General features: G+C 44.0%; 1 protein-coding gene across 1 annotated transcript in view; it reads right to left on the reverse strand.

Moving 5' to 3' along the window:
• diaph3 (diaphanous-related formin 3) overlaps nt 1-25,903 on the reverse strand; it is a 384,853-nt gene that overhangs the window by 216,908 nt on the left and 142,042 nt on the right. Inside the window, exons 12-16 of the mRNA XM_056278298.1 lie at nt 19,367-19,483; nt 11,184-11,302; nt 11,021-11,085; nt 8,672-8,776; nt 4,640-4,954 (exon numbers count right to left, since the gene is read on the reverse strand). Of these exons, the coding sequence (XP_056134273.1) occupies nt 4,640-4,954; nt 8,672-8,776; nt 11,021-11,085; nt 11,184-11,302; nt 19,367-19,483 (721 nt within the window). The remainder of the gene's footprint in view (nt 1-4,639; nt 4,955-8,671; nt 8,777-11,020; nt 11,086-11,183; nt 11,303-19,366; nt 19,484-25,903) is intronic.

The raw sequence follows: 25,903 nt of genomic DNA on the forward strand, positions 1-25,903 counted from the left end.
AAAAAAAATGATAAGGGTAAAATGTAAAAAAAATTGAGGGGAAGTTTCATGCAGGGAACTTGCAGTCAATATGGCCGTATCCTTTGTAGCAGGGTACCAGAGTGTCTACAGGACTTGGCATTGGTAATTTTTTTCTTTTCTTTTTCACATTTTGGCATTTTCTGCCTTTATTTGATAGCAATTGTACAGAGAGGCTGGAAAGGCTGGGGGAAAAGAGGGGACGACAAGCGGCAAAGGGCCCAGGCCAGATTTGAAGGCCGCTGCGGTAAGGCCTTATGTGGTACGCGCACTACCAGGCGAGTCACTGGGGCGCCCCATCGGTAGATTATTTTCTTTGTTTTTTTTTACCCAGTTCCCAGGTGCACCAGGCATGCTTTCTTCTGTCTATATTTGGCCTGCCAATTTCCTCCTTTTACTCACCAAAAATCCCCAAAACAAAACCAAAACTAGAGGAGTGCACTCAGCAGAGTGTAGATCTCTGCAGGCATATATCCTCTTCTCTGGTGCTCGGACTTGGGCAAAAAACAAGCTGAGTTGGCACAGGTTTTTCAAAGGTTTTGACTCACCGCAACCAGAAGAGGTCCTTGATCATACAGTCATAACTGTGCACAAAAAGTATTAGGCTGACAGGCCCAGTAGTATGCGAGATTAGCAGCGCACAGATACAAACACACATGGAGAAAAAATGTGTTTTTCCTGCCATTATAAGCCTTTTGTGCGGCGCCCATGTCGACTGAACAGAAAATAAGAGAAATTAAAGTTGTTAATATGCAGCACTCAAGCTAATTCTACCTAATAAAAACAATTTGTCTGTCAGCCTGTGGATGTGCAGCCTCTTAGGCGGACCCTCACATGAATGCAACCAAGTCTGACAGGAAATGACAGAGATCAGGCTATCATAATTTCAAAGCCCATATAAAAAGACTTCAAATGTGTTAAAGCGTCACAATTTTCATGATATAACATGAATGAAGGCAAATGTGCGATGTTTGCTTTGAGAATGTTGATGAAGAAGTACAGAGAAGTATAGAGAAGGTCAGAAGCAGTTACATTGTGTCTGTGGACTTGGAGAAAGCATATGACAGGGTTCGAGAGAGGTGGTGTGGTATTGCATGAGGAAGTTAGAAGTGGCAGAGAAGTATGTAGGAGTGGTGCAGGATATGTATGAGGGCAGTGTGACAGTGGTGAGGTGTGCAGTTGGAATGACAGATGGGTTCAAGGTGGAGGTGGGATTACATCAAGGATCGGCTCTGAGCCATTTCTTGTTCGCAATGGTGATGGACAGGTTGATGGACGAGATCAGGCAGGAGTCTCCATTGACTATGATGTTCGCAGATGACATTATGATCTATAGTGAGAGTAGGGAACAGGTTGAGGAGATCCTGGAGAGGTGGAGGTATGCACTGGAGAGATGAGGAATGAAAGTCAGTAGGAGCAAGACGGAATACCTATGCATGAATGAGAGGGAGGACAGCAAAATGGTGAGGATGCAAGGAGTAGAGGTGACGAAGGTGTCTGAGTTTAAATACTTGGGGTCAACTGTCCAAAGTAATGGGGAGTGTGGAAGAGAGGTGAAGAAGAGAGTGCAGGAAGGGTGGAGTGGGTGGAGAAGAGTGTCAGGAGTGTTTTGTGACAGAAGGGTACCAGCAGAAGTTAAAGGGAATGTTTACAAGATGATAGTGAGACCAGCTATGTTGTATGGTTTGGGCATGGTAACACTCCTGGCAAACAAAGGAGGTGGAGCTGGAGGTGGCAGAGTTGAAGATGCTAAGATTTTCATTGGGAGTGATGAAGATGGACGGGATTAGGAATGGATATATTAGAGGGACAGCTCAGGTTGGACGGTTTAGAGACAAAGCAAGAGAGGCAAGATTGAGATGGTTTGGACATGTGTGGAGGAGGGATGCTGGGTATATTGGGAGAAGGAGGCTGAAGAGGGAGCTGCCAGCGAAGAGGAAAAAAGGAAGGCCAAAGAGGAGGTTTGTGGCTGTGGGTAGGGAGGATATGCAGATGGCTGGCATGACAGAGGAAGTTGCAGAGGACAGGAAGAGATGGAAACGGATGATCCGCTGTGGCGACGCCTAACGGGAGCAGCAGAAAGTAGTAATAGGAATTGAATCACCGCAACCACGAGAGGTTCTTCATCATACACTTACGGTGTACAAAACTTTTAGGCTAATAGGTCTAGTAGTTTGCGAGATTAGCCATGAACACACACACACACACACACACACACACGCACACGCACACGCACACACGTCCGCATGCGCGACGAAACGCATAATCCCCTCCAGGCTACGGCTGGGCGGAGATAAACACACAAACAAACAGTTGGTTAATTAGTTATGGGAAGGAATTGTAAAGCATGGATCAACTTGTTTGTTAATTCAAATTAAATACAGATAAGCATGGAGAAAATTGCAAGCAGGTGTAGCAAGTCACCAGAAGTGAACAATTATCTCCATTTAGAGAGGGAGGTGAGAAAGAATGGCACCAAGTGGAGACAGAAGAGAAACAGAGACCGCAACAGGTAGAAATGGAATGGAGATGCAGATTTTTAAAAAAGAGACTGCCTTATTTGAGCAATAAAAAAAATCTGTTCTTCCAAACATGCAGTCAACAGATTAGAACGGAGATGAGGCAGAGCTGAAGCCAAAGCCTGGTGTAAACCAAATTAATTTTACCAGACCTTGACCATGGTCAGATTACTTAAAACAAAAAAAATAATACAAAGAATAAAACAAATTTCTTATGAAACATAATTAAGAGGGGCTGTTAAAGCATTGAAGAATACTGGTGCACAAAATAAAATCTTTGCCAATTCATTACAAAGTAACCAACAAAAGTGTGTGCTGCTCTGGTATGTACCAGATGATTGACAGCTCATGAAAAATCACAATATCAGCTTCTCTTAACCACCTCATTGCGCTCTTAACCAAGGCCGAGCCCCTTAACTCCACGAAAACAGCTTTCAAAGATAAATACACAACTTTAATCACATTATTGAAGTGATTTTGGGGGCAGCTTCATCCTGCTTACAACCATATGTGGAGGTCCCACACAGACCTGCCGTACCATTACAAAGCACTATGTCCCGGTTAAAGCCACAAAGCTGAAAAATCGCTCACAACATCGACAAGCATATGGTCCAGTTCCCCGAACAGCTGCACAATTCACAAAAGAGAGGTGTGATTGAATTATTAATTATACCGCAAACTAATATCAACGCGGTGTGAACTTGTGTCACCATGTAGAGGTAGAGCAACATCTGCTGAAGCACCGCTGACTCTGCTCCGACAACGTGATACACTCCTCTCCGACACTTGCCAGAATGTTTTTAATGAATATTGGCAACGAGAAGCAGGGAGTTGTTTTCTAAATCCTTTGGATGAACATCTGCACTGTTCATGTGCTGCCAATGCATATCAGGAACAAAGTTAGAAGAGTGGAACAAGACCCATAATCAGGATCCGTCCTAGATCTTAAGTTTTCCATGCCAAACTTTATTTACCCCCCCCCTTTCTCTACTCCAGCACCACAGCAACATTTGTCTTATAATTTCACTCATTTTGAAGACAGTGTGAAATGAAAGCTGACTTTTACCGCATTGGCTCATTTCCCCAGTCGTATTATTCACCTGTTTGACAACCTATGCAAAATAAACAAATAAATAAATTGGGCCAAAAAAAAAAAAATCCGTTTTTATTATTTTACATCAAAATCTAATCATCTCAATGTCCACTGAAACAGCCAAGTTTTTGCGAATGTGTCTCCAAGTCCCAGCAGGCGGGAGAGCGTGGCAACAAATATCATAAAATGTTTTGCAAAATTTAATCAAATCCTTAAGGACCAAGTCACATACCTCCCCACGTTTTGTCTCATCCTAATATCCTATTTTACTTGGGAAACTGGCACATTACAGAAGCAAGATATGCTCTGAATGCCGTCTCATGTTGTCTTTACATATTTCTAATAATCAGTTAGATGTAGACCATACTTTACTTTTTATTTTTTTGCTTTACATTTTGTTTATTTATTGCTAAATATTGTGCATTAAAACTACTCTGGACAAGTGGGGGATGGGGGTGGGAGGGAAGGGCTGTTTTATTTTATTTTATTTTATCACTATTATCATTGTTATTGCTTCATTTTAATTTTTCTATTTTTTTTAATGTATATTTTATAACAATGTGGAACACATCTGCCCAACCCTTGTTAATAAAAAATATTTTGAAAAGAAAAGATGGAGACCTTAAATTCCCCTGTGGTTCAATGCCCCCGTCTTATAAGTTTGGGATTGTCTTTCCTCCTCCCTGTCTGGCTACAACATGTTATAGCTGAAGTCACTGGGGTCTATTGATTTTAAATAATAATAAGCTGGTGTTTGTGTGTTTAATAATCTTTTAGGGCAGTTCAGTGGGAAAATACCATTCATCAAAGGCACACTGGCCATCCTCTGAGCTGCACAAACACAGTAATCACCCATGGCCTTATTTTTACTGGTTAATATATTAAAACAATATTTTCAACTATTTTCAGAGTTGGCCTGACTCAGTAAAATTGGTGGGTCTAACTTTCTGTGGTTTTGTTTTCAGAACAGTGAGGGAAGCATGCGAAAGGGGGCAGTGCACAGCCTTACCTTGGACCAGTTGAAGCGCTTCATGGAGGTCTCTAGCTTAAACTCCTTCTTGGGCACGAGGCCATAAGGCAGCACACTGTGGGTTGGGGAGCTCAGAATGCCCCCGAATCCTGGAGGTGGAGGAGGAGGGGCGCCAAACGGGGGAGGAACTCCAGGTGGGGGTGGTGGAGCAGCACAGAAAGAAGGCAAGGGTGGCGGGGGAGGAGGAGGAGGGGGTACTGGATTTCCAGGGACCGGGGGAGGAGGTGGAAGTCCAGGGGGGTATGAAGAGGGAGCGACATGGGGAGATGACGGACCCACAGGTATGGCTCCAAACTGGATGGAGAGAGAGAGAGAGAGAGAGAGAGAGAGAGAGAGAGAGAGAGAGAGAGAGAGAGAGAGAGAGAGAGAGAGAGAGAGAGAGGTGGCACACAATGACATATATCAGAATTAGAATACTTTATTCATCCCCGAGAGGAAATTGGGTCAGACAGAAGGGTCTACAATATGCTCTACAAAAGAAATACATGTTTTACTACATTCATCTTGGTCTTAAGTAAAGAACGTTAAGACATGGTATACATTTCAGTAAGAGGCTTATTTATTGAGTCTGCTTGAACCAACCAAATCAAGAACCATGCTGTCTATAAGCTTGAATATGAATATGATCAATATTGAAAATAATTTTTCCTTTTTCATGGAACCTTTAATTCTGTAGCTTACTCAGCAGGATTGCATCATATAAATACCAAATTCAAGGTAAAAATAGAAGAAGAAAAAAGGAAAGAAAGAAACTGGCAAAACTGGCTAGCATCTCAGTGTACCAAGGCAGCCCATCCTGCCCTTTACCAATCTTGTTGTGATCCGTTCAGAGGAGACATGTCCTGTCAACCATTCAGACGAGTCAAAACACCCATAAAACAGACCTGAATCTGTGCGCGTCGTGGTTCACAGTGATTCTTTTTTTCTTTTTTCTTTTTTTTTCCAAAGGTAAAAATCAAATGTTATAACCAGGGCAACAAAGCTTGGTAAATTGTATGGTACAAAGCAAATAGCTTATTGATCCAGGCGCCGGTTTTAGATTAAAGACGCACACTAAAGGTCAGTCCTGGGCCCCGACGCTGCCACCGCCTCTAGAGGCAAGAACACCTTTGCTGAATTAACAAGTGCAAGTGGTTCAGTCAGAATGTGTGTGTGTGTGAATATGTGGGTGAGAGCGAGACAGAGAAAGAAAATTGGGGGTGGGGGGGTATACGTGAGTATCGAGGCGTGTGCACACGTGTGCGAGTACCCACTCGGGCTTAATGTATCAAAGTCATCTGAGCTGAGGTACTATTTGAGTATTCTCCCTGTGTTTACTCTCACAAATTGAAAAATTATCAGGAAAATAAAAAGAGAAGTTCTCTCCCCCTCTCGGAACGTGTAGTTATCTTGCACTGCGAGCGAGCGGGAGCTAGTCTCTAGAGTGGCGCAGGGCTGAGGAGGGGGGGCCCCCGCTGGTGAAGGTGAAGGGGCCTGTCAGAATAAATTGCTTTTAGAACAATTTCCTCTTATGGGATAGAGATCAGAGAATTAGAGACCAACGCGGAGGACCAGTCACTGTTCTCATTAGACCGTGTGTCAGGCAGCCGGTAGTGCAGTCTACGTGTCAAACCAAACTGCAGGCTACAGTAGATAAAGGACAGAAAAATAAGAAATAAATAAATGGAAAAATAAAAAAAAGAGGTGGAACGAAATAGAACATGGGAAGTTACACAGAAGAGGGAGGGTAAAGAAAAAAAAGTTGAATACCAATTTGATGCTAGATTTAGGAGATTTTAAGGGTTTGCATTTGCACTTTTTTCACTTTAGGTATTGTAAAGAAAGGACAGGCACATCCCAGCAAAAAAAAAAAAAAAATCTGTAATACAGGGGATGAAACAATCCAGAATCGGCGGTGTCGGGGTCACGAAGCAGTCCATTCCATTACCTTCCAACACGGGGATCGCCGGATCGAATCCCCGTGTTACCTCCGGCTTAATTGGGCATCCCTACAGTCACAATTGGCTGTGTCTGCGGGTGGGAAGCCGGATGTGGGTATGTGCCCTGGTCACTGCACTAGCGCCTCCTCGGGTCGGTCGGGGTGCCTGTCCGGGATGGAGGGGGGATAGCGTAATCCTCCCATGCACTACTTCCCCCTGGTGAAAATCCTCACTATCAGGTGAAAAGAAGTGGCTGGCGACGCCACATGTATCGGAGGAGACATGTGGTAGTCTGCAGCCCTCCCCAGCCTGCCAGACGGGGTGGAGCAGCAACCGGGACGGCTCGGAAGAGTGGGGTAATTGTCCAGATACAACTGGGGTGAAAAAGGGGTTTAAAAAAAAGAACCCCCCCCCCGCGAAAAAAGCCTGCAATCGGCTTGTTTGGAGGACTTCAGCATTAAAATTCCTGTGACTGGCAATCAGAAATCAGAGTTTAGAGGGTTTTAAAATGTCAGTAAAAATCCCCAAACAGAATCTGTGACTTTTTTTTTTCTCATTCAAATTTAGAGAAGAATTTTTGGTTTCATATGTTTGTCCTATTTGTCCTGCATATACCCCTCCAGCTCTCGGGTCTTCCACTTGGTCATCTTTAGGCGTTTCTCAGTAAGTGTACTTGTCTGTGCTTGTTTTCTTGTGAACTCGTGAAACATCATCTATCGTCGCCCAAATTTGGTCCCAAAACACAAGTTCACATTGAGCCGAGAACACTTCCAAATGCCCGGATGCGTTTCTGATCCGTCCACTAACCGATAAGGATGCACTGGTTGCACTCGGCAGACTTGAGAGAGACAAAGATGTCAGTGTTCATTTCAATGTTAAAGGAGCATACCGGTGTTTTGCATACCTCTGCCCATTTACTGGAAGTAGTAAAACACTCTTGACCGTTGTATAAATCATCCTGTGGTGTCTCAGAAGTTTTCTTACCTTTCAGGCAGCCATAGCTTTCCATTCATTTCAGTATAATATGAATATCAATTTACAGAGAAAAATTTGCTAGAACGAGGTAATCCATCACAGTGAATATTTAGAATATTTTCAGCCTTTTTTTTAAGCATTATCTTTGCGGTATAATGGACTGGAAAGCGCAGGTTAACCTCATCTTTGTGTTTCTTAAACTAGTGTACTTTAAATTGTGTCTGTCAATATGGACACTTCTGTTCTTCTCTGCATTGTTTTCTGAAACACGCAGCAGGAACACCAGACACGTTCCCCCAAAAGAGAGGTTTTTATATTATTATTTATTATTTTACTTTGTTCCTTCATTTAGAAAATATTTTTATTTTGCCCTGAATGATGTCTACGGTGATAACAAATAAGTAAGCTCAGGCGCCCCCTGTGCAGGGCGGCATGGCTCAGGAGGTAGAGCAGGTCGTCTAACAGTTGGAAGGTCGCTGGTTCGATCCCAGCTCCTCCAGAGAGCATGTCGAAAGTGTCATTGAGCAAGACACTGAACCCCCATCTGCTCCTGATGAGCAGGTTGGAGCTTTGCATGGCAGCTTCTGCCATCAGAGTGAATGGGTGAATGTGAGCCAAAGCACTGAGTGGTCGGTAGACTAGAAAAGTGCTTTATAAATGCAGTCCATTCACCATTGATTTAACATTTACAGTAAAGAGCCATAGAAGAAGAACGGAAATATCCATACTGAGAAATATGTTTGAAAGCAGACTTGGATAAGCTACACAAAGATGAGATTTTATAATTTTTTTTTACAAATATTTTCAAACAGTATGTTCAGTGGGCAGCCTAACACTGATACGCATTCAGCTTGTTGATTAAAGTTCTGTTTTGGAAAAAAGACCCACACTTGCTGAGAGCACATTTGGTAAAATTGCAGTGCATAAAAACTATTCACTCAGTAGAAAAACACTTTCAACACATTCAAGGTGATTTCCAAGCAATTTTTCAATTACTTAAAATCATCAAAATGTGGGAAAATTACATTCATTTGTCAGCCATGTTATGCATGTTAAAACTGTGGAGGCTGGGGGGGGGGGGGTGAGAGAAAGAAAGGTAAGGATGTGTAGGGTATACCTGGGACCTGAAGGCCTGGAGCTCTGCTTGGAGTACAGCTATTTTCTCCTCACACTTAACCAGCTGAGCTTGTGCCTCTTGTCTGCTCAGAAACTCCTCATCAAACTACACAGGGAGACATCGATGCACATAAAAACACACAAGTTTAAGGTCATGTATTAGCATTACCCCAAAACGTCATTTTCTTAAGCAAAACACATCTGAAAAAAATGTTAAACTCCCCCCAACTTTTGGATAGAAAATGGACAAAGACTTAAAAATTGAACTAAACTGATGTTGTAGACCATCGCTGGCGAGTCAATCAATATCAAAATGGTGCACGTGTGTGCACGTAAGAGAGAGTATTCAAGGGATATTCAACCAAAGACCCCCTTTTTGTGCTTGATTTTATCATGCGATCTGTATCTAAATACGTTATCTAGATAATGGACCATCTGCTCACGCCCCTTACATTTAAACCTGGTGGTATATCCATTCTCGTTGTCTGCATTTTGTCTCGAGTTGTGGTGAGATCTTATTTTTGTGTAAAATAAACAAACAAACAAATAAATAAATGAAAAGAAACACATGGATGGGTCCTGAACATTTCTGCTTTTACAAAGCATGTATGTAGAGTTAAGTGTGGGTGGCTGTGTATGTATATCCATCCATCCATTATCCAAACCGCTTATCCTGCTCTCAGGGTCACAGGAATGCTGGAGCCTATCCCAGCAGTCATTGGGTGGCAGGCGGGGAGACACCCTGGACAGGCCGCCAGGTCATCACAGGGCCGACACACACATACATTCACACCTAGGGACAATTTAGCATGGCCAATTCACCTGACCTACATGTCTTTGGACTGTGGGAGTAAACCGGAGCACCCGGAGGAAACCCACGCAAACACGGGGAGAACATGCAAACACCACACGGAGGACGACCTGGGACGACCCCCAAGGTTGGACTACCCCGGGGTTCAAACCCTGGGACCTTCTTGCTGTGAGGCAACTGCGCTAGTCACTGTGCCACCGTGCCGCTGTGTATGTATATGTGTGTGTTAATTTACCCACAAGTGTTTATACCTCCCTCGTTTTTTGTTTTTTTGTTTTTTTTGGTGGATAGTGTTTATTTTTCAAGTTTAATCTTAAATAATAATAACTTCATCAATTTAACAACTGTTACTTTGACTAACAAATGACTGTACAAAGATAGCTGCATGGATGAGATTATTGGAGCTGAGTGCAGTGGCAGCAACATAAACTTGTAATTCAAAGCATTCTGTAGTCGTACCACTCCCACTCCACTCAGGGTTCTCTATTTTGCACCCCTGGCTCATGCATGAGAGAAACCTCGCTCCATGTCCGCTCAAGGGCTTTAAACCACTCATCTATAATAAAAATGTTTACGTATATAGACACCAGTGCTTACATTGAACATGCTCATTATAGATCAGTGCTTGAAACCCGTTAATCTTTTCACATCACCGTGCCAATGCATTTCCTGCCCGAACACCTGTTTATCCATCACTTAACAATGTTGATGTAAGCTATAATAGCTAATGATAGCTAACAGCCTAAGTAGTAGCAGTAAACAAGTATCCATTTTGTTTCTATATTAATCTCCTGCTCACATCACTGACTGGAATATGTATGTATGCAGCCAAAAAAAAAACATTTACTGGATGCAGCCAAAATGAGTGTGAGGCAAACCCCCACTGTGTTTACCTATATCCTGACATCTGCGTCTATAAAGAAACTCACATTTAACTGGCCAACAACACACAAGGAAACAATTTTTGTTAAATAGGCCACTTTAGAGGATGAATTGTGTGAATGAGCCAAGTTGGAATTGTAGAGGAGATTTCAGCATATCTTCTATAGACAGTGTTTCAGTGGTGTACATTCTGTCAAGGGTTCTGGTTTTATTTTTGCTAATATTATTATTATTATTAATAATAATAATAATTATTATTATTATACTATTTGGTTTAAATTAAGGCTGTGTTGAATTGAAGACTTCACTGATCTGAACTAACATCACATTTAAGATTCAAAACAACTGCTAATAGCGTAGGCTAGTCATCTTAATTACAGGGAATGTTATTAACCGAAATTAATTTAGTTGCATTACGGGCCATGATGGAGCGGTATTAGAGCGATCTAGGGATGAAGGAGAACATCGACGCTCCGGCTTTCAAAGAAGCCGCTCCTCCCTCCAGGCAAAAATCAGGCCGCTCTGCTCCCTTTCTACCCATACCCTGGCGTGGATCTTACCTACAGGACACTGACATTAAGCATTTAAAGCTAATCTAAAATAAACTGTGACGGCAGAGAGGACGATATCACACATATGCTGTAAGTAGATACTTGCTTTCTGTGCCAGCTCTGATGCTCTTTGTTCATATTCATCAATCCGTGCCTTATCCACGCACTCCTCTGAAAGCAGCAAACAAAATGGAAGTAAGTGACAAATGTCGGCATCTCATGAGGAACAAGAAATGTCTGGTAAAGGGACTCGGGAATGTGTGACTTGCCAATGAGGTGGCTGAAGTCCACGTCTAGACGCTTGCGGTAACCAAAGTCTGGGTCAGTGCCACTGCGGTGGAGGACAATCTGAGACACACACTCCTCGATGATCTTAAAGTACTGTGGCCTGAAGGAGGACACACACATAAGGCAATGGGAAATGAAGAGACAGAGACAAAGAGACACACAGAGAAAGAAAATTTGGTACTGGTAAGAAATATGTCCGTGACTTGAGGTCAGTTTTGGTTTGCATGAAAAAGCAAACTCTAGATGACATTACCAAGGCAAATGAGCTAACTTCCAGTTCAAACTATAAATCAACCCCCCCCTTTTTCTCCCCAATTGTATCCAGCCAATTACCCCACTCTTCCGAGCTGTCCTGGTCATTGCTCCACCCCCTCTGCCGATCCCGGGAGGGCTGCAGACTACCACACGCCTGGTCCGATACATGTGGAGTCACCAGCGGCTTGTTTTCACCTGACAGTGAGGAGTTTCACCAGGGGGACATAGCGCGTGGGAGGATCACATCATTCCCCCCAGTCCCTCCTCCCCCCTGAACAGATGCCCCGGCTGACCAGAGGAGGTGCTAGTGCAGCGACCCAGGCAAATACCCACATCCGGCTTCCCACCCACAGAAATGACCAATTGTGTCTGCAGGGATGCCCGACCAAGCCAGAGGTAACACAGGGACTCGAACCGCCTTCCCCATGTTGGTAGGCAACAGAATACACCGCCAGGCTATCCGGACACCCCAACTATAATGCAGTCTTTACCATAGGAGTAAACATAATTCAATAAGGTGAATGTATGTGATTATGAATGTTATTTGAGATTCAGTTTGATGTGAAAAGTAAAAAAAGAAAGAAAAAATGAACAGTGAACTGCAGCCAGTGATAGTGATTATTACTATAGTGAAGCCAGTTTGGCCCTTTGTCACTGTAATCCTGCGTGGACCTGATATATTTTGGCCTGTTAGCCGAACGACAGCTGCTAAATCAGGGTTTACCACCATCAGGTATCTATACTGCCCAATCATGGTCTAATGTCCACACGATAGGTGGACAGGGTAAAGACACCTTGATTCAGATAAGTCTTTAACAAGACTAAATGGCTTAGATACACACAGTGCAATTCATTGTGTTTGGACAAAATCAATGTGAAACACTGCCAACTTGATCTGAGCAGCAGGTCAATCTAACATCCTGACATCTCTCTCTCACACCCCATCAGGACCCCTACCTTGCCATCTACTATCCACGGTAGGAGGGTGGGGCACACAAAGAGACAGCTGTGGAGTGGGTGAGAGAAAAAACCAAACACTGGAAGAACGAGCAGAATGAGAGGAGTGATTGGATGGAATATAAGAGAAGAAAAGTCTTGTAATTTAACTATAATAAAATGTACTGAGTGCGGATTTTTCCCTTTAAATACAAGTCGGGGCTCTTTTTGACTTGTTAATGTGTTCATATAGATGGTTTTCTGTCTTGCATAGTTTTCAGGGCCGCCGTTTTTCAGTTAGAAGTGTACTTAATAGTAGAGTAAAAGTATGCTTAAATTGTGTTGGTGTTGAGATATCTTGACCAGCCATGTGTGGTCCTGCCAACATTAAAACAGTTTTGGACAATAATCTTACTCCAGGACCTTCAGAGAAATTAAACCAAAGAAAAGAAAAAAGAAAAAAAAACCTCTTGTAAAATCTTGTCAACCTTAAACACAACGTGAAATAGCATTCAGAGCACATCTTGCTTTCAAGATTTTTTTGGATTTGATTTTGGTATACTATATTAATATATAGTATATCAATATACAGTATAACATTTTTTTGGACTCCCCCCCCCTTTTCCTCCCTTATTGTATCCTGCCAATTACCCCACTCTTCCGAGCCGTCCCGGTTTCTGCTCCACCCCCTCTGCCAATCCGGGGAGGGCTGCAGACTACCACATGTCTCCTCCAATACATGTGGAGTCGCCAGCCACTTCTTTTCACCTGACAGTGAGGAGTTTTGCCAGGGGGACGTAGTGCGTGACAGGATCACACTATTCCACCCAGTTCCTCCCCCCCAACAGGTGCCCCGAACGACCAGAGGAGGCGCTAGTGCAGCGACCAGGACACATACCCACATCCGGCTTCCCACCCGCAGATACGACCAATTTTGTCTGTAGGGACGTCCGACCAAGCTGGAGGTAACGTGGGGACTCGAACCGGCCATCCCCGTGTTGGTAGGCAATGAATAGATCTCTACGCTATCCGGACGCCCTCAAAATATGACATATTTTGAAAGTAAAACAGGATATTATGGCGTGACTCTGGACAGGACAAAATGTAGAGAGAGAGGGAAGCGATTTGTTCCAACGGGATTTGATTGGATTGTACAATTTTGCACTTTGGACATATTACATGATGCTGGTAGCAGGAAGGGAAAAAATTTTTTTATGATATTACTGGTTGGAATATTACTAGTAAATAAATACTGAAATTAAATACATATTACTCGAAATTAGAAATGAAGAATGTTCAACAACTGATGGCGGAGTCTGGAGTGGCTCTGTTACATCAGTTAAGATAGTTTTTTGTAGAAATCCACACATCCATCCCTTCATTCTCTCACTGGGAAAAATCTTGAAAAAAGAAAAAAATGCATCTAGCATTAGATTTAAGCACTAATAGAAAACACATCAGTCATTATTGCTTTTAACGAAGTGTCACCAGTGTTAATCACCAGTGAAAATCTTCGAAAGGAGGGAACGTTGAAACTTTTGAATCTCAGGCTGGGCAATAATTCATTAGTATCATTTATTGTCTTTCAGTGGTATTGTATCGGGATGAAACTGGGATATTGTCATATTGTGATACAACATTTTGGTTCCCAAAATAATGATATCAGGATCTATCATATATAATTTCTAACAAAAGTAGGTGTAAAATATTTGTTAATTGTAATAATTGTTAATTGAAAACGAGTTTCAGTTTGATTTTATACTTGCAGTTCAATATGAAGAACTTAAATGTGGTATTTTTGCATTTGTAAGACGATTTTGTGATATACACTCACTGAGCATGTTATTAGGACACCTGTGCACCTACTTATTCGTGCAATTATCTAATCAGTCAATCGTGTGGTGGTGGTGCAATGCATAAAATCACGCCGATGTGAGTCAGGAGCCCCTGTTAATGCTCACATCAACCATCAGAATGGGGAAAAAATGTGATCTCAGTGATTTCGACCGTGGCGTGATCGTTGGTGCAAGACAGGCTGGTTTGAGCATTTCTGTAACTGTTGATCTCCTGGGATTTTCATGGACAACAGTCTCTAGAGTTTACTCAGAATGGTGGGGGGGACAAAAAACAAAACACAAATAAATAAATCCATTGAGGGGTAGTGCTGCAGATAGAAATGCCTTGTTGATGAGAAAGGTCAACAGACTGGTTAAAGCTGACAGAAAGGCTACGGTAACTCAGATAACTACTCTATACAATTGTGCTGAGCAGAAAAGCATCTCTGAAAGCACAACACGTTGAAACTTGAGGCTGATGGGCTACAACAGCAGAAGACCACGTCAGGTTCCACTTCTGTCAGTCAAGCACAAAAAGCTGAGGCTACAGTTGGCACAGGCTCACCAAAACTGGCCCGTTGGGAGACTAGAAAAACGTAGCCTCGTCTGATGAACCTCGATTTCTACAGAAGCACACAGATGGTAGGGTCAGAATTTGGCACCGACAGCATGAAGCCATGAACCCAACCTCCGTTGTGTCAACAGTCCAGGCTGGTGGTGGTGGTGTAAGGGTGTGGGGGAATGTTTCCTTGGCACACTTTGGGCCCATTAACACCAATCAATCATGGCTTGAATGCCACAGCCAGTTTGAGTATTGTTGCTGACCATGTGCATCCCTTGTTGGCCACAATTTATCATCTTCTAATGGCTACTTCCAGCATGATAATGTACCATGTCACAAAGCAAAAGTCGTCTCAAACTGGTTTCATGAACATGACGATGAGTTCATTGCTCTTCAGTAGCCTTTCCAGTCCCCGTATCTGAATCTAATGGAACACCTTTGGGATGCGGTAGAACGGGAGATAACAACAATAATAGATAATACACAATAGCACTTTTCATATATGTAACACAAAGTGCTTTACAATAAAATAAAAAGTTAAAAAAATATAACACACAGTGTGCCATTCAGTTAGAATTTGGTCACAATTTAGGAGACATTTTAAGTTGCATACGACATCAGTACTTTCCCCTATCCAAAATAATTACAACTTCCCGCCTTGTCTCTGATTCTACCTTTGGAGTTTGGTTCTCAAAAGGAATCAAGTCACTTTCTAATTTATACGTTGATGGAAAATTGGGTTCATTTACACAACTTTCCCAAATGTACATGTCCTGGATAGGGCTCCATCTCGGGACTCTATAGTTCTGCTGGGGGACTTCAACACTCACGTGGGCAACGATGGAGAAACCTGGAGGGGTGTGATTGGGAGCAACAGCCTCCCCAATCTGAACCCGAGCAGTGCCTTGTTATTGGACTTCTGTGCGAGTCACGGATTGGCTATAACAGAAACCATGTTCGAACATAAGGTAATAAGTGTACTTGGCACCAGAACACCTTAGGCTGAAGATCGATGATAGACTTTGTGGTCGTATCATCGGATCTGCAGCCCGATGTTTTGGACACTCGAGTGAAGAGAAGAGCAGAGCTGTCAAATGATCATCACCTGGTGGTGAGTTGGATCAGATGGCGGGGAAGGCTGCTGGACGGACCTGGCAAACCATGTAGTGAGGGTGAACTGGGAACCTCTGGCGGAGGCCCCTGTCCGTGAGGTCTTCAACTCCCACCTCCGGAAGAAGTTCTCGTGTATCCCGAGGGAGGCTGGGAACATGCAGTCTGAGTAGGCCATGGTCAAGCCTCTATCGCAGATGTAGCAGGCAGGAGCTGTGGTCATAAGGTCATCGCCGCCTGTCGAGGTGGCAACCTAAGAACCCGCTGGTGGACACCGGCGGTGAAGGAAGCCATCAGGCTGAGGAAGGAGACCTTTCAGGTTTGGTTGGCCCAGGGGTCTCTTGAAGCAGCAGACAGGTACCAGGAGGCCAGAAGGGCTGCAGCTTCAGTGGTTGCGGAAGAAAAACTCGGGTATGGGAGGTGTTTGGTGAGGCTACGGAGGAGAACTTTCGGTGGGCCTTAAGAAGTTCTGGCAAACAATCCGGTGACTAAGGAAAGGGAAGCAGGGCTTGAATCAGGCTGTGTTCAGCCAGGAAGGGGAACTGTTGGCCCGGACTGGGGATGTTGTCGAGCAGTGGAAAGAACACCTTGAGGAGCTCCTGAACCCAGCTAACACATCCTGAAGACTCAGGGGAAGCCCCACCCATATCCCTGGCAGAGGTCTCTGAGGTAGTTAAAAAGCTCCTCGGTGGCAAGGTGCCGGGTGTGGATGAGCTTCGACCTGAGATGCTGAAGGCTCTGGACATTGTTGGGCTGTCTTGGCTGACACGCCTCTTCAGTGTCGCGTGGAGTAGTACCTGCGGAGTAGCAGACTGGGGTGGTGGTTCCCATATTTAAAAAGGGGGACCAGAGGATGGGCTCTAATTATTGGAGCATCACATTGCTCAGCTTCCCTGGGAAAGTCTACTCTAGGGTGCTGGAAAGGAGGCTCCGACCGATTGTCAAACCTCGGATCCAGGAGGAACAATGCAGATTCCGTCTGGGCCGTGGAACAACGGTCCAACTCTTTACCCTTGCAGAAGTGCTGAGGAGGGCATGACAGTTTGACCACCCAGTCAACATGTGTTTTGTGGACTTGGAGAAGGCTTACGACCATGTACCCTGGAGCACTATGTGGGGGGTACTGCGGGAGTATGGAGTACCGGGGCAGTTGCTACAAGCCATCTGGTCCTTATATAACCAAAGTGAGAGCTGTGTCCGCATTCTCAGCACAAAGTCAAACACATTTTCGGTGGGTGTCGGACTCCACCAAGGTTGTCCGTCGTCTCCGATTCTGTTTGTGATATTCATGGACAGCTTCTCAAGGCGCAGCCAAGGTGAGGAGTGTATCCATTTTGGGAACCTCAGAATTGCATCTCTGCTCTTCGCAAATGATGTGGTTTTGTTGGCTTCAACAGAACGCAACCTCCAGCGCACACAGGGGCAGTTTGCAGCTGAGCTTGAAATGGCCGGGATGAGAGTCAGCACCTCCAAGTCTGAGGCCATGGTTCTCTACTGGAAAATGGTGGCTTTTTCCCTCCGGGTTGGGGATGAGTTGTTGCCTCAAGTGAAGGAGTTCAAGTATCTCAGGGTCTTGTTCACAAGTGAGGGTAGGATGGAGCAGGAGATTGACAGGTGTATTGGTGCAGTATCAGCAGGAATCTGGACATTGTACTGGACCGTTGTGGTGAAGAGGGAGCTGAGCCAGAAGGCAAAGTTCTCAATTTACCAGTCAGTCTTCGTTCCAACCCTCACCTATGGTCATGAGCTTTGGGTAGTGACCAAAAGGGTGAGATCGCGGATACAAGCGGCTGAAATGAGTTTCCTCTGTAGGGTGTCTGGGCTCAGCCTTAGAAATAGGGTGAGGAGCTCAGATATCCGGAGGGAGCTCGGAGTAGAGCCGCTGCTCCTTTGCATCAAAAGGAGACAGTTGAGATGGTTCGGGCATCTGATTAGGATGCCTCCTGGGCGCCTTCCTTTGGAGGTTTTCCGGGCACGGCTATCTGGGGGGAGACCCCGGGGTAGACCCAGAACTCGCTGGAGAGACTACATGTCCAATCTGGCTTGAGAATGCCTTGGGATTCCTCAGGAGGAGCTGGAGGGCATTGCTGGGGAGAGGGACGACATCTGGAGTGCCCTATTTAGCTTTACTCCTACTGCGACCCAACCCCAGAGAAGCGGCTGAAGATGAACGAATGTATAATTGTGTGCGTTTAAAGACCCAGCAGTAGAAAATCTAAGAGCTCATGAAGGATTATAAAACGACAAAGAATCTGCAATATATAGGTGAGATTCGCAGGATGAATATGCAGCTGAAAAATCTGCAGAAATTGCACAATACAATCATGTCAACATGGACCAGAATCTCAAAGGAATGTTTCCACTATCTTGTGGAATCCATGCCACGAAGAATTGAGGCTGTTTTGAGAACAAAGGGGGGGCACTATTAATATAGTGTTCCTAATAAAGTGCTCAGTGAGTGTATATTGATATTCTGTCATTTTTTTTCAGATTATCACAATATATCCCACATCGCCCAGCACTTGTATAAACCCACCCCTCCTAATAAAGTTAAGAGTAGGCACGATGTAGTAGCATTCCAATGAACTAGGACTATCAAAGCAGCCCTCTGCAAATGTCATTTAAACTTACATGCACTTCTGTGATGATTTCAGGTGAGGGAAATTAATCAGACATTACAGTGCTAATGAATATCACACTGAAAATGTCTGGCAATCTGCTGTATCACGTGTGATACCATAGTGCCAGACACTTTCAGCGTTGTTTCTCCAGGGGTGATACATTTCATATTCTTCAGATTAGAGCCTCATCTTTTGATCAAGCCAAGGTTTAACCCACACCCAGCTGTGAGCCAACTGACATAAAACATGCCTTTGAAAAGTACCATTAAAAGGAGATGAGAAATACTCTGGAGCTATGGTTGCTGCAGATGGCCCTGAGATGAAAGACGCAACATTCTCTTTGTTAGCCAATGTCATTGAGAGGGTCGAAGAGTCGGGCCGCTACAAAATCTGAGCTCTTACACCTGTACCCACCATTGGAAGTGTTGATATGGTCTGTCACTCCATATTGGTGTGTGCACATGTGTCTTCAGCCAAGTCGCAGGATATAAATATAATTTTTCCTCAATATCATTTCCTCTTTATCCACTTAAAATGCAAGGTTTATCACATTTGTTCACCCGAACCAGAAAACTCAAGTCAAAGTGAGAAGGAATAGAAAAAAATGCCTATCAGCCAAAAGTGGCATAAACGTAAGAAAAACTTGATTTGGATGGTAACCGATTTCAATAAAAAGATAATAATAGAGAAGGAGGAACAGATGGTAGAAAAATAGGGAAAAGGTTTGAAATTAATTAAGATGGAAAGATGGGAGGTAAAACATCAGATGCACAATTATACTTAAGAGAGGCATTGGTCAAAGAAAAATACATTGATGTGCTTGTGTGTGTTTTGCTGAGTTTTACCTGACCAGATGATCATTGCGGATCAGCATCAGGTGCTGCAGTATGGAGAGGAAATAAGATTCTGCGCTGCTGTCCTTCACCATGCTCTGAACAACACTGAATACATCTCCCACATCAGTGCAAAAAGTCAAGGATAAGTACACAAATGGGGGGGGGGACAGATGACAAGTTCAAAAATGGACAGATTAGACGCAGGAGGGATTTGTTTGGGATATATATATTTTTTCAAATGGAGATGAACCTTGGCTAGATAATAGGAATCTTTTTTTTATGTATAGGGTTTGAGACAGATAGCAGCATTGTACCAATGACCACCATGAATATAAAATGTCCCTCTCTAACGTGATCAGTGTTGCCACTCGAGTCCTTTCAAAACCAAGGCTAACGGACAACTTCTATTTAGTTAGCATGGTACATTTCCTTTTCACTGGACGGAATATTAAGAGCTTCTTCACCAAATTTAGAGGTTTATTTTCAGTAATCACTGGCTGTGATGCTGCACTCACCCTTGCTATAGCTTGCAATCCACATATATGAATTGTGACTGGATCCATAACCAGACACACAACCCACACAAACCCTACTGAGAAACATTTGTCTCAGCTGCTGTCATTAGTCAGACACCCCGGTAGTCTATCCCATTTCCCCATTGAATTTCTCCATATTTTAGCTCTGTGCTGTTCATAGCAGAGCTAACCAAAAGCATATTATCATTATACACTGCTCAAAAAAATAAAGGGAACACATAAGCAATGCAATGTAGCGCCAAGTCAATCACACTTTTGAGATATCAACCTGTCCAGTTAGGAAGCAACACTGATTTGTGAATCAATTTCACCTGTTGGTAAATTGTCTAATTTCCACCAGGTGGAAATTAGACAATTTGCAAGACAACCCCTATAAAAGGAATGGATTTGCAGGTGGTGGCCACAGACCATTTGCCTGTCCTCATCTTTTCTGGCCGATCTTTGGTTAGTTTTTCATTTTGCTAGTGCCCTCATCACTAGAGGTGGCATGAGGCGGTATCTGCAACCTACAGAAGTTGCTCAGGTAGTGCAGCTCATCCAGGATGGCACATCAATGCGTGCTGTGGCAAGAAGATTTGATGTGTCTCCCAGCACAGTGTCCAGAGCATGGAGGAGGTACCAGGAGACAGGCCAGTACACCAGGAGACGTGGAGGGGGCCGCAGGAGGACAACAACCCCGCAGCAGGACCGCTATCTGGTCCTTTGTGCAAGGAGGAACAGGAGGAGCACTGCCGGAGCCCTACAAAACGACCTTCAACACGCCACTAAAGTGCAGGTTTCTGCTCAAACGGTGAGAAACAGAACGCATGAGGATGGTATGAGGGCCCGACGTCCACAATTGGGGCCTGTGCTCACAGCCCAACACCGTGCAGCCCGATTGACCTTTGCCAGAGAACATCTTGGTTGGCAGATTTGCCATTGGCGCCCTGTGCTCTTCACAGATGAGAGCAGGTTCACACTGAACACATGTGACAGACGCGAGAGAGTCTGGAGACGCTGTGGAGAACGTTCTGCTGCCTGCAACATCCTCCAGCATGACCGGTTTGGCGGTGGGTCAGTGATGGTCTGCGGAGGCATATCCTTGGAGGGCCGCACAGACCTCTACGTGCTAGCCAGAGGTACCATGTGTTGACTACTAAACTTGTTCTGAATAAACACGACGTTTATCTTCAGTGAAACCGACTTTATTCACTCCATTTCTTCATGATACCAAGCAACCAGCAACTTGCTCTCGGCTTCCGCACCACCACAACTGCGCATGACAAGAGACTCCCGCCTAGAAGGGGCAATACACTGCACATGCATAACCTGACCAGAAGGGGAGCTGTCCTCCATTACATTAACTAAATAGGGATGCATAGAGATAACATGTTAACAATCTCATTCTCTTTTTTTAAAGAAATAAACAGAAAACAAAAAAAATGAAATTCACAGCGTGAATTATGGAACATACATTTCCAGAGAAATCAACATGTCATGGAAACATTTGAGAACAAAATCAATTGTCCATCCAACACCCTTTTAACCAGGGTCCCATTGTCCTTCACAGAGTGCCTTTAAGAGCACAAGAGCCGATGCTCCTTTCTTTGTGAGACAGTCAGCGAGTTGAGTTTTCGTGTCTGACCAAAGAAAATCATCTACATGACATGCAAGCACCCCAGTGACCTTACATTGCTCATCCAACCAATAAAATATTGCTGGATCCACCTGAGACACTCTACCACCAGTAGTCTGCATGATTTCCTTCACTTTGTTGTACCAATATATTGATGCGTCTGCAAGTCCATAAACACATTTCTTAAGTTTCCATACAACATGTTCACAGCCTGCTTCTGTAGGGGGGCGAATATAAATATCCCTGGATAGCTCCATACCCTGTAAAAATGCCGATTTGATGTCCATAGAATGCACTTCCCACTGGTTTTGACATATCACTGATAACATAAGTCTAAGTGAATCAGTAGCACATGTAGGGGAATCCTTTTGTAGCTCTTGAATATTTATCTCTTCAAAACCTCTGGCAACCAGTCGTGCTTTAGGCACAATACCCTTAGGTGTTTCTTTAAGACTACAAACCCATCTAGTAGAGATACATTTCTGACCTGCATCTTTAACTACCTCGAAGACATTATTATTGTGCCAGTTCTTTATTTCTTCCTGTTTAGCTGCATCAAATGAGATGTCTTTCGTTATAAGTACATCAGCTTCTCTGTCTGTTTCTATGTGGAGATTATCAACTTCTGAGATATCAACTGATACCTTTTGCCCATCACTTCCATTATTCTCTAGATGTTGCATGTTATACCATGTTTTATATTTCCCTGTAGCTTTGCCTGCTCTCCCCAAGACTCTTGCTCTAAGTAGAGTATTGTCACCTCTGTTCATATATGTTACAGTCTGTCCTGTTTTTAAACTCATACCTGCAGAGGGGACAGGATTATCATGTGCATTAGGCTTATGGGCCATTTCAGTTTGTGCAACATTACTTTCAGGTAACTCATTCTCTCTATTTTGTTCACTGGCTAAATCATCAGCTACATTGTTTATACCTTGTTCATCATTTCCTGTTTCTGTGTCTTGTTCATCATTTACTGTTTCAGCATCATTTTCATTTTGTACCATTTGTTCTTCGTTAACCCTTGTGTTCACCTTGGAAAGTCTAGAGTGATGTACTCGCACTAAGATTCCACCATGCCTTACAAAAACAACAGCTCCATCCTGACCAATAACAATTCCTGGTCCTTTCCACTCATTACATTCAGCTCGTTTGTAATACACCTTGTCACCCATGTCATATTTTTCATCTGTAGCTGAGCTGTTTACGTAGTGCTCGTCTTATCCTTTCTGAGCACTCTGCTTCAGTGAATGCTTTTCTAGCAGCATGTAGGGCCGAAATGTGGTCTCCTACTCTAGCACTCATAGTAGTACCCTCTAGCGCGGGTGGTTTATCAACCAGTACAGAAGGAAGGTTAGGATTCAAACCATACACAAGTTGACGTGGACTGTAGCCGTGCACATTATGCATACTGTTCTTAGCCATAAGAGCCCAGTCCAGGGCCGTTTCCCAGTCACAGCCACTTTCTCGCCTGACCTTCAGAATGATGTCGGTGAGGGTCTGATTATGCCTCTCCAGTAGTCCGTTGCTCCAGGGACTGTATCCCGCTGTTGTTTTCGTCTCAATGTTAAAGTTCTCAGCCATATCACGGAACTCTGCATTATTGAATTCTCCTCCGTTATCGCTGTAGAGCCTCTGGGGGGCGCTGTGGATTCCTATCCATGTATGAAGAAATGACTTGACGATCTCTGAGGACTTCTTGGTTTTTACAATGCTTCCTGCGCTGAACCTTGTGAATTGATCAATGATGTGGAGGTACCATACCCCTGGTTCCAACTCATGCAAATCTACTGCCACCGTTTCATTAAACGTTGAAGCAAGAGGCAAGCCCACAGCAGGCTTTGGCTTCGTCTTGCTGTATCTCTGGCAAATGTCACAGTCCTGTACTATGTGCTGCAAAATCGTGTCACACTCTGTGTCTTTATTTCCAGAGCTATGGATGAGCCGCTGTAGCCTCTCGGCGGAGGCGTGACCGAACTATTTATGCAATTTCAGAAGAACTTTGTGTTTCTCATTTGCGGTCATATTTTCTGTGACTGTGACGACCTCATCTTCATTCAGGCTGTTCTCTGGAGCCGTCAGTGCTTCAGTTTCTATTGGCTTTGTTTCTGTGCTCTTGTCTCTGATATCTATACAATAGTGTCCCGAGCTGGTTAATTCAAGAGGGATATTTTGATTAAACATCACAGCACTATCATTCTCCATATCCAAAATGGTCCCTGCCCTTTTCAGTGAAGTCTTACTCAGAAGCAGTGGGATATCAGCTTTAACTACTTCAGTTTCCACTTGACATTTTGTCTGTCCTATTTTTGCAGGCAGTTTCAGTATTTTGGAGGAATGTACTATATTCCCATCTCCAAAGCGAAATGGTCTGCTGCTTGGAATTTCACTTTGCGCTATCTGGTTCACTTGGCTTTGACTGAGGTCTGCGACAAAAATTTCCAACCACTTTTCTCCGCATACTGTGCGGGTACATGCAGTATCAATGATAGCTGTCCCTAACGACTCAGTCAGAAAGATCTCTGATGCTGATTCAGACAGCGAGGCTTTGGTAAACAATGTGTCCTCTACTTTTGCTGGCTCGCTATTCTTGTGGGGACAGTCCTTGGCCCAATGGAACGTGCTCTGACATACAGCACATTTTGATCGCCTACCGAACCTATCCAGTGGGTTAGTACCTTGTAACGGTGGCTTTTGTTGTCCAACCTGTGTTGTCTGTGACTCTTGTCCAGCTTGCTGCACAACGTTACTTGTTCGTTTAAATCTTCCTCGCGAGCGCTGCTCTGTGTAGAACACTTCATCTTTTACTTGTATGCCATTAGTCGCGTCGACTTGTATTTTCCCTCCAAAAATCCTCTTGAGCGCGGACTTCATTGCCGCAAACGTTAGGTCCGTACATGCTGTCAGCGCCATTTGCCTATTTTTCTCGTCTAGACAAGCCGTATCCAAAAGTTTAAAAGCTAATACGGCATCGGGAAGAGTCATATCATACTTTTTCATTCTATTGTATCGCTGCTCAAAGTCAATCACATAGTCCGCCATGGACACAGAACTGTCCTTCTTGATACAGTCAAAATACGAATAAGCATCGTAAGCGCGGTCCCTCTCTTCTTTGAGAAACATTCCATCTAGTTTTGCAATTAAAACGTCCATACCCCCATCTGTATTCAAGTCTGCAGCGGGTATTTCCATGGCGATATCCCTTGCCCTTCCTTCAAGCCCCAGGACGACAGCAAGGGCCTGTTTCTTCTTATCCAGCTCAGTAACGAGCTTCCACATAGCAACTTCATTTTTCCAACTCTCGTACAGTCGGGACTCATCGAACTTCGGTGGAACTTTGTAGCTAGCAGAAGCCATTTTCTGCTAACCGTCCTCTGCTACCAATGTTGACTACTAAACTTGTTCTGAATAAACACGACGTTTATCTTCAGTGAAACCGACTTTATTCACTCCATTTCTTCACGATACCAAGCGACCAGCAACTTGCTCTCGGCATCCGCACCACCACAACTGCGCATGACAAGAGACTCCCGCCTAGAAGGGGCAATACACTGCACATGCATAACCTGACCAGAAGGGGAGCTGTCCTCCATTACATTAACTAAATAGGGATGCATAGAGATAACATGTTAACACCATGACTGCCATTAGGTACCGGGATGAGATCTTCAGACCCCTTGTCAGACCATATGCTGGTGCAGTGGGCCCTGGGTTCCTGCTCATGCATGACAACTCTCGTACTCATGTGGCAAGAGTGTGTCAGCAGTTCCTGTATGTCGAGGGCATTGATGCTATGGCCCTGCCTGCACGTTCCCCAGACCTGAATCCAATCGAGCACCTCTGGGACATCATGTCTCGTACCATCCGCCAACGCGATGTCGCACCACAGACTGTCCAGGAATTGACCGATGCCCTGATCCAGGTCTGGGAGGAGATCCCTCAGGAGACCATCCGTCGTCTCATCAGGAGCATGCCCAGACGTTGTAGGGAGTGCACACAGGCACATGGAGGCCACACACACTACTGAGCCTCATTTTGAATCGTCTTGAAGAATTTCCACAGAAGTTGGATCAGCCTATGTTCTCATTTTCCACTTTGATTTTGAGTATGATTCTGAATCCAGACCTTAATGGGCTAATGATTTTGATTTCCATTGATCATTCTTAGGTTATGTTGCTCTAAACACATTCCTCTGTCTAATAAATAAAGATTTTCAGCTGAAATATTTCATTCATCGAGGTCTATATTGTGTTTTTAGGTGTTCCCTTTATTTTTTTGAGCAGTATATTTAATTCATAAGCAACCGTGTTTCAAAAGGTAATTTGACCTCAGCACATGTGCCCAAGTATCCTGAATCCAATCAGTCTTCCTTATTAACAACTTTTTGATCAACTC

Source organism: Lampris incognitus, chromosome 4, assembly GCF_029633865.1.
Source record: "Lampris incognitus isolate fLamInc1 chromosome 4, fLamInc1.hap2, whole genome shotgun sequence".
NCBI lineage: Eukaryota > Metazoa > Chordata > Actinopteri > Lampriformes > Lampridae > Lampris > Lampris incognitus.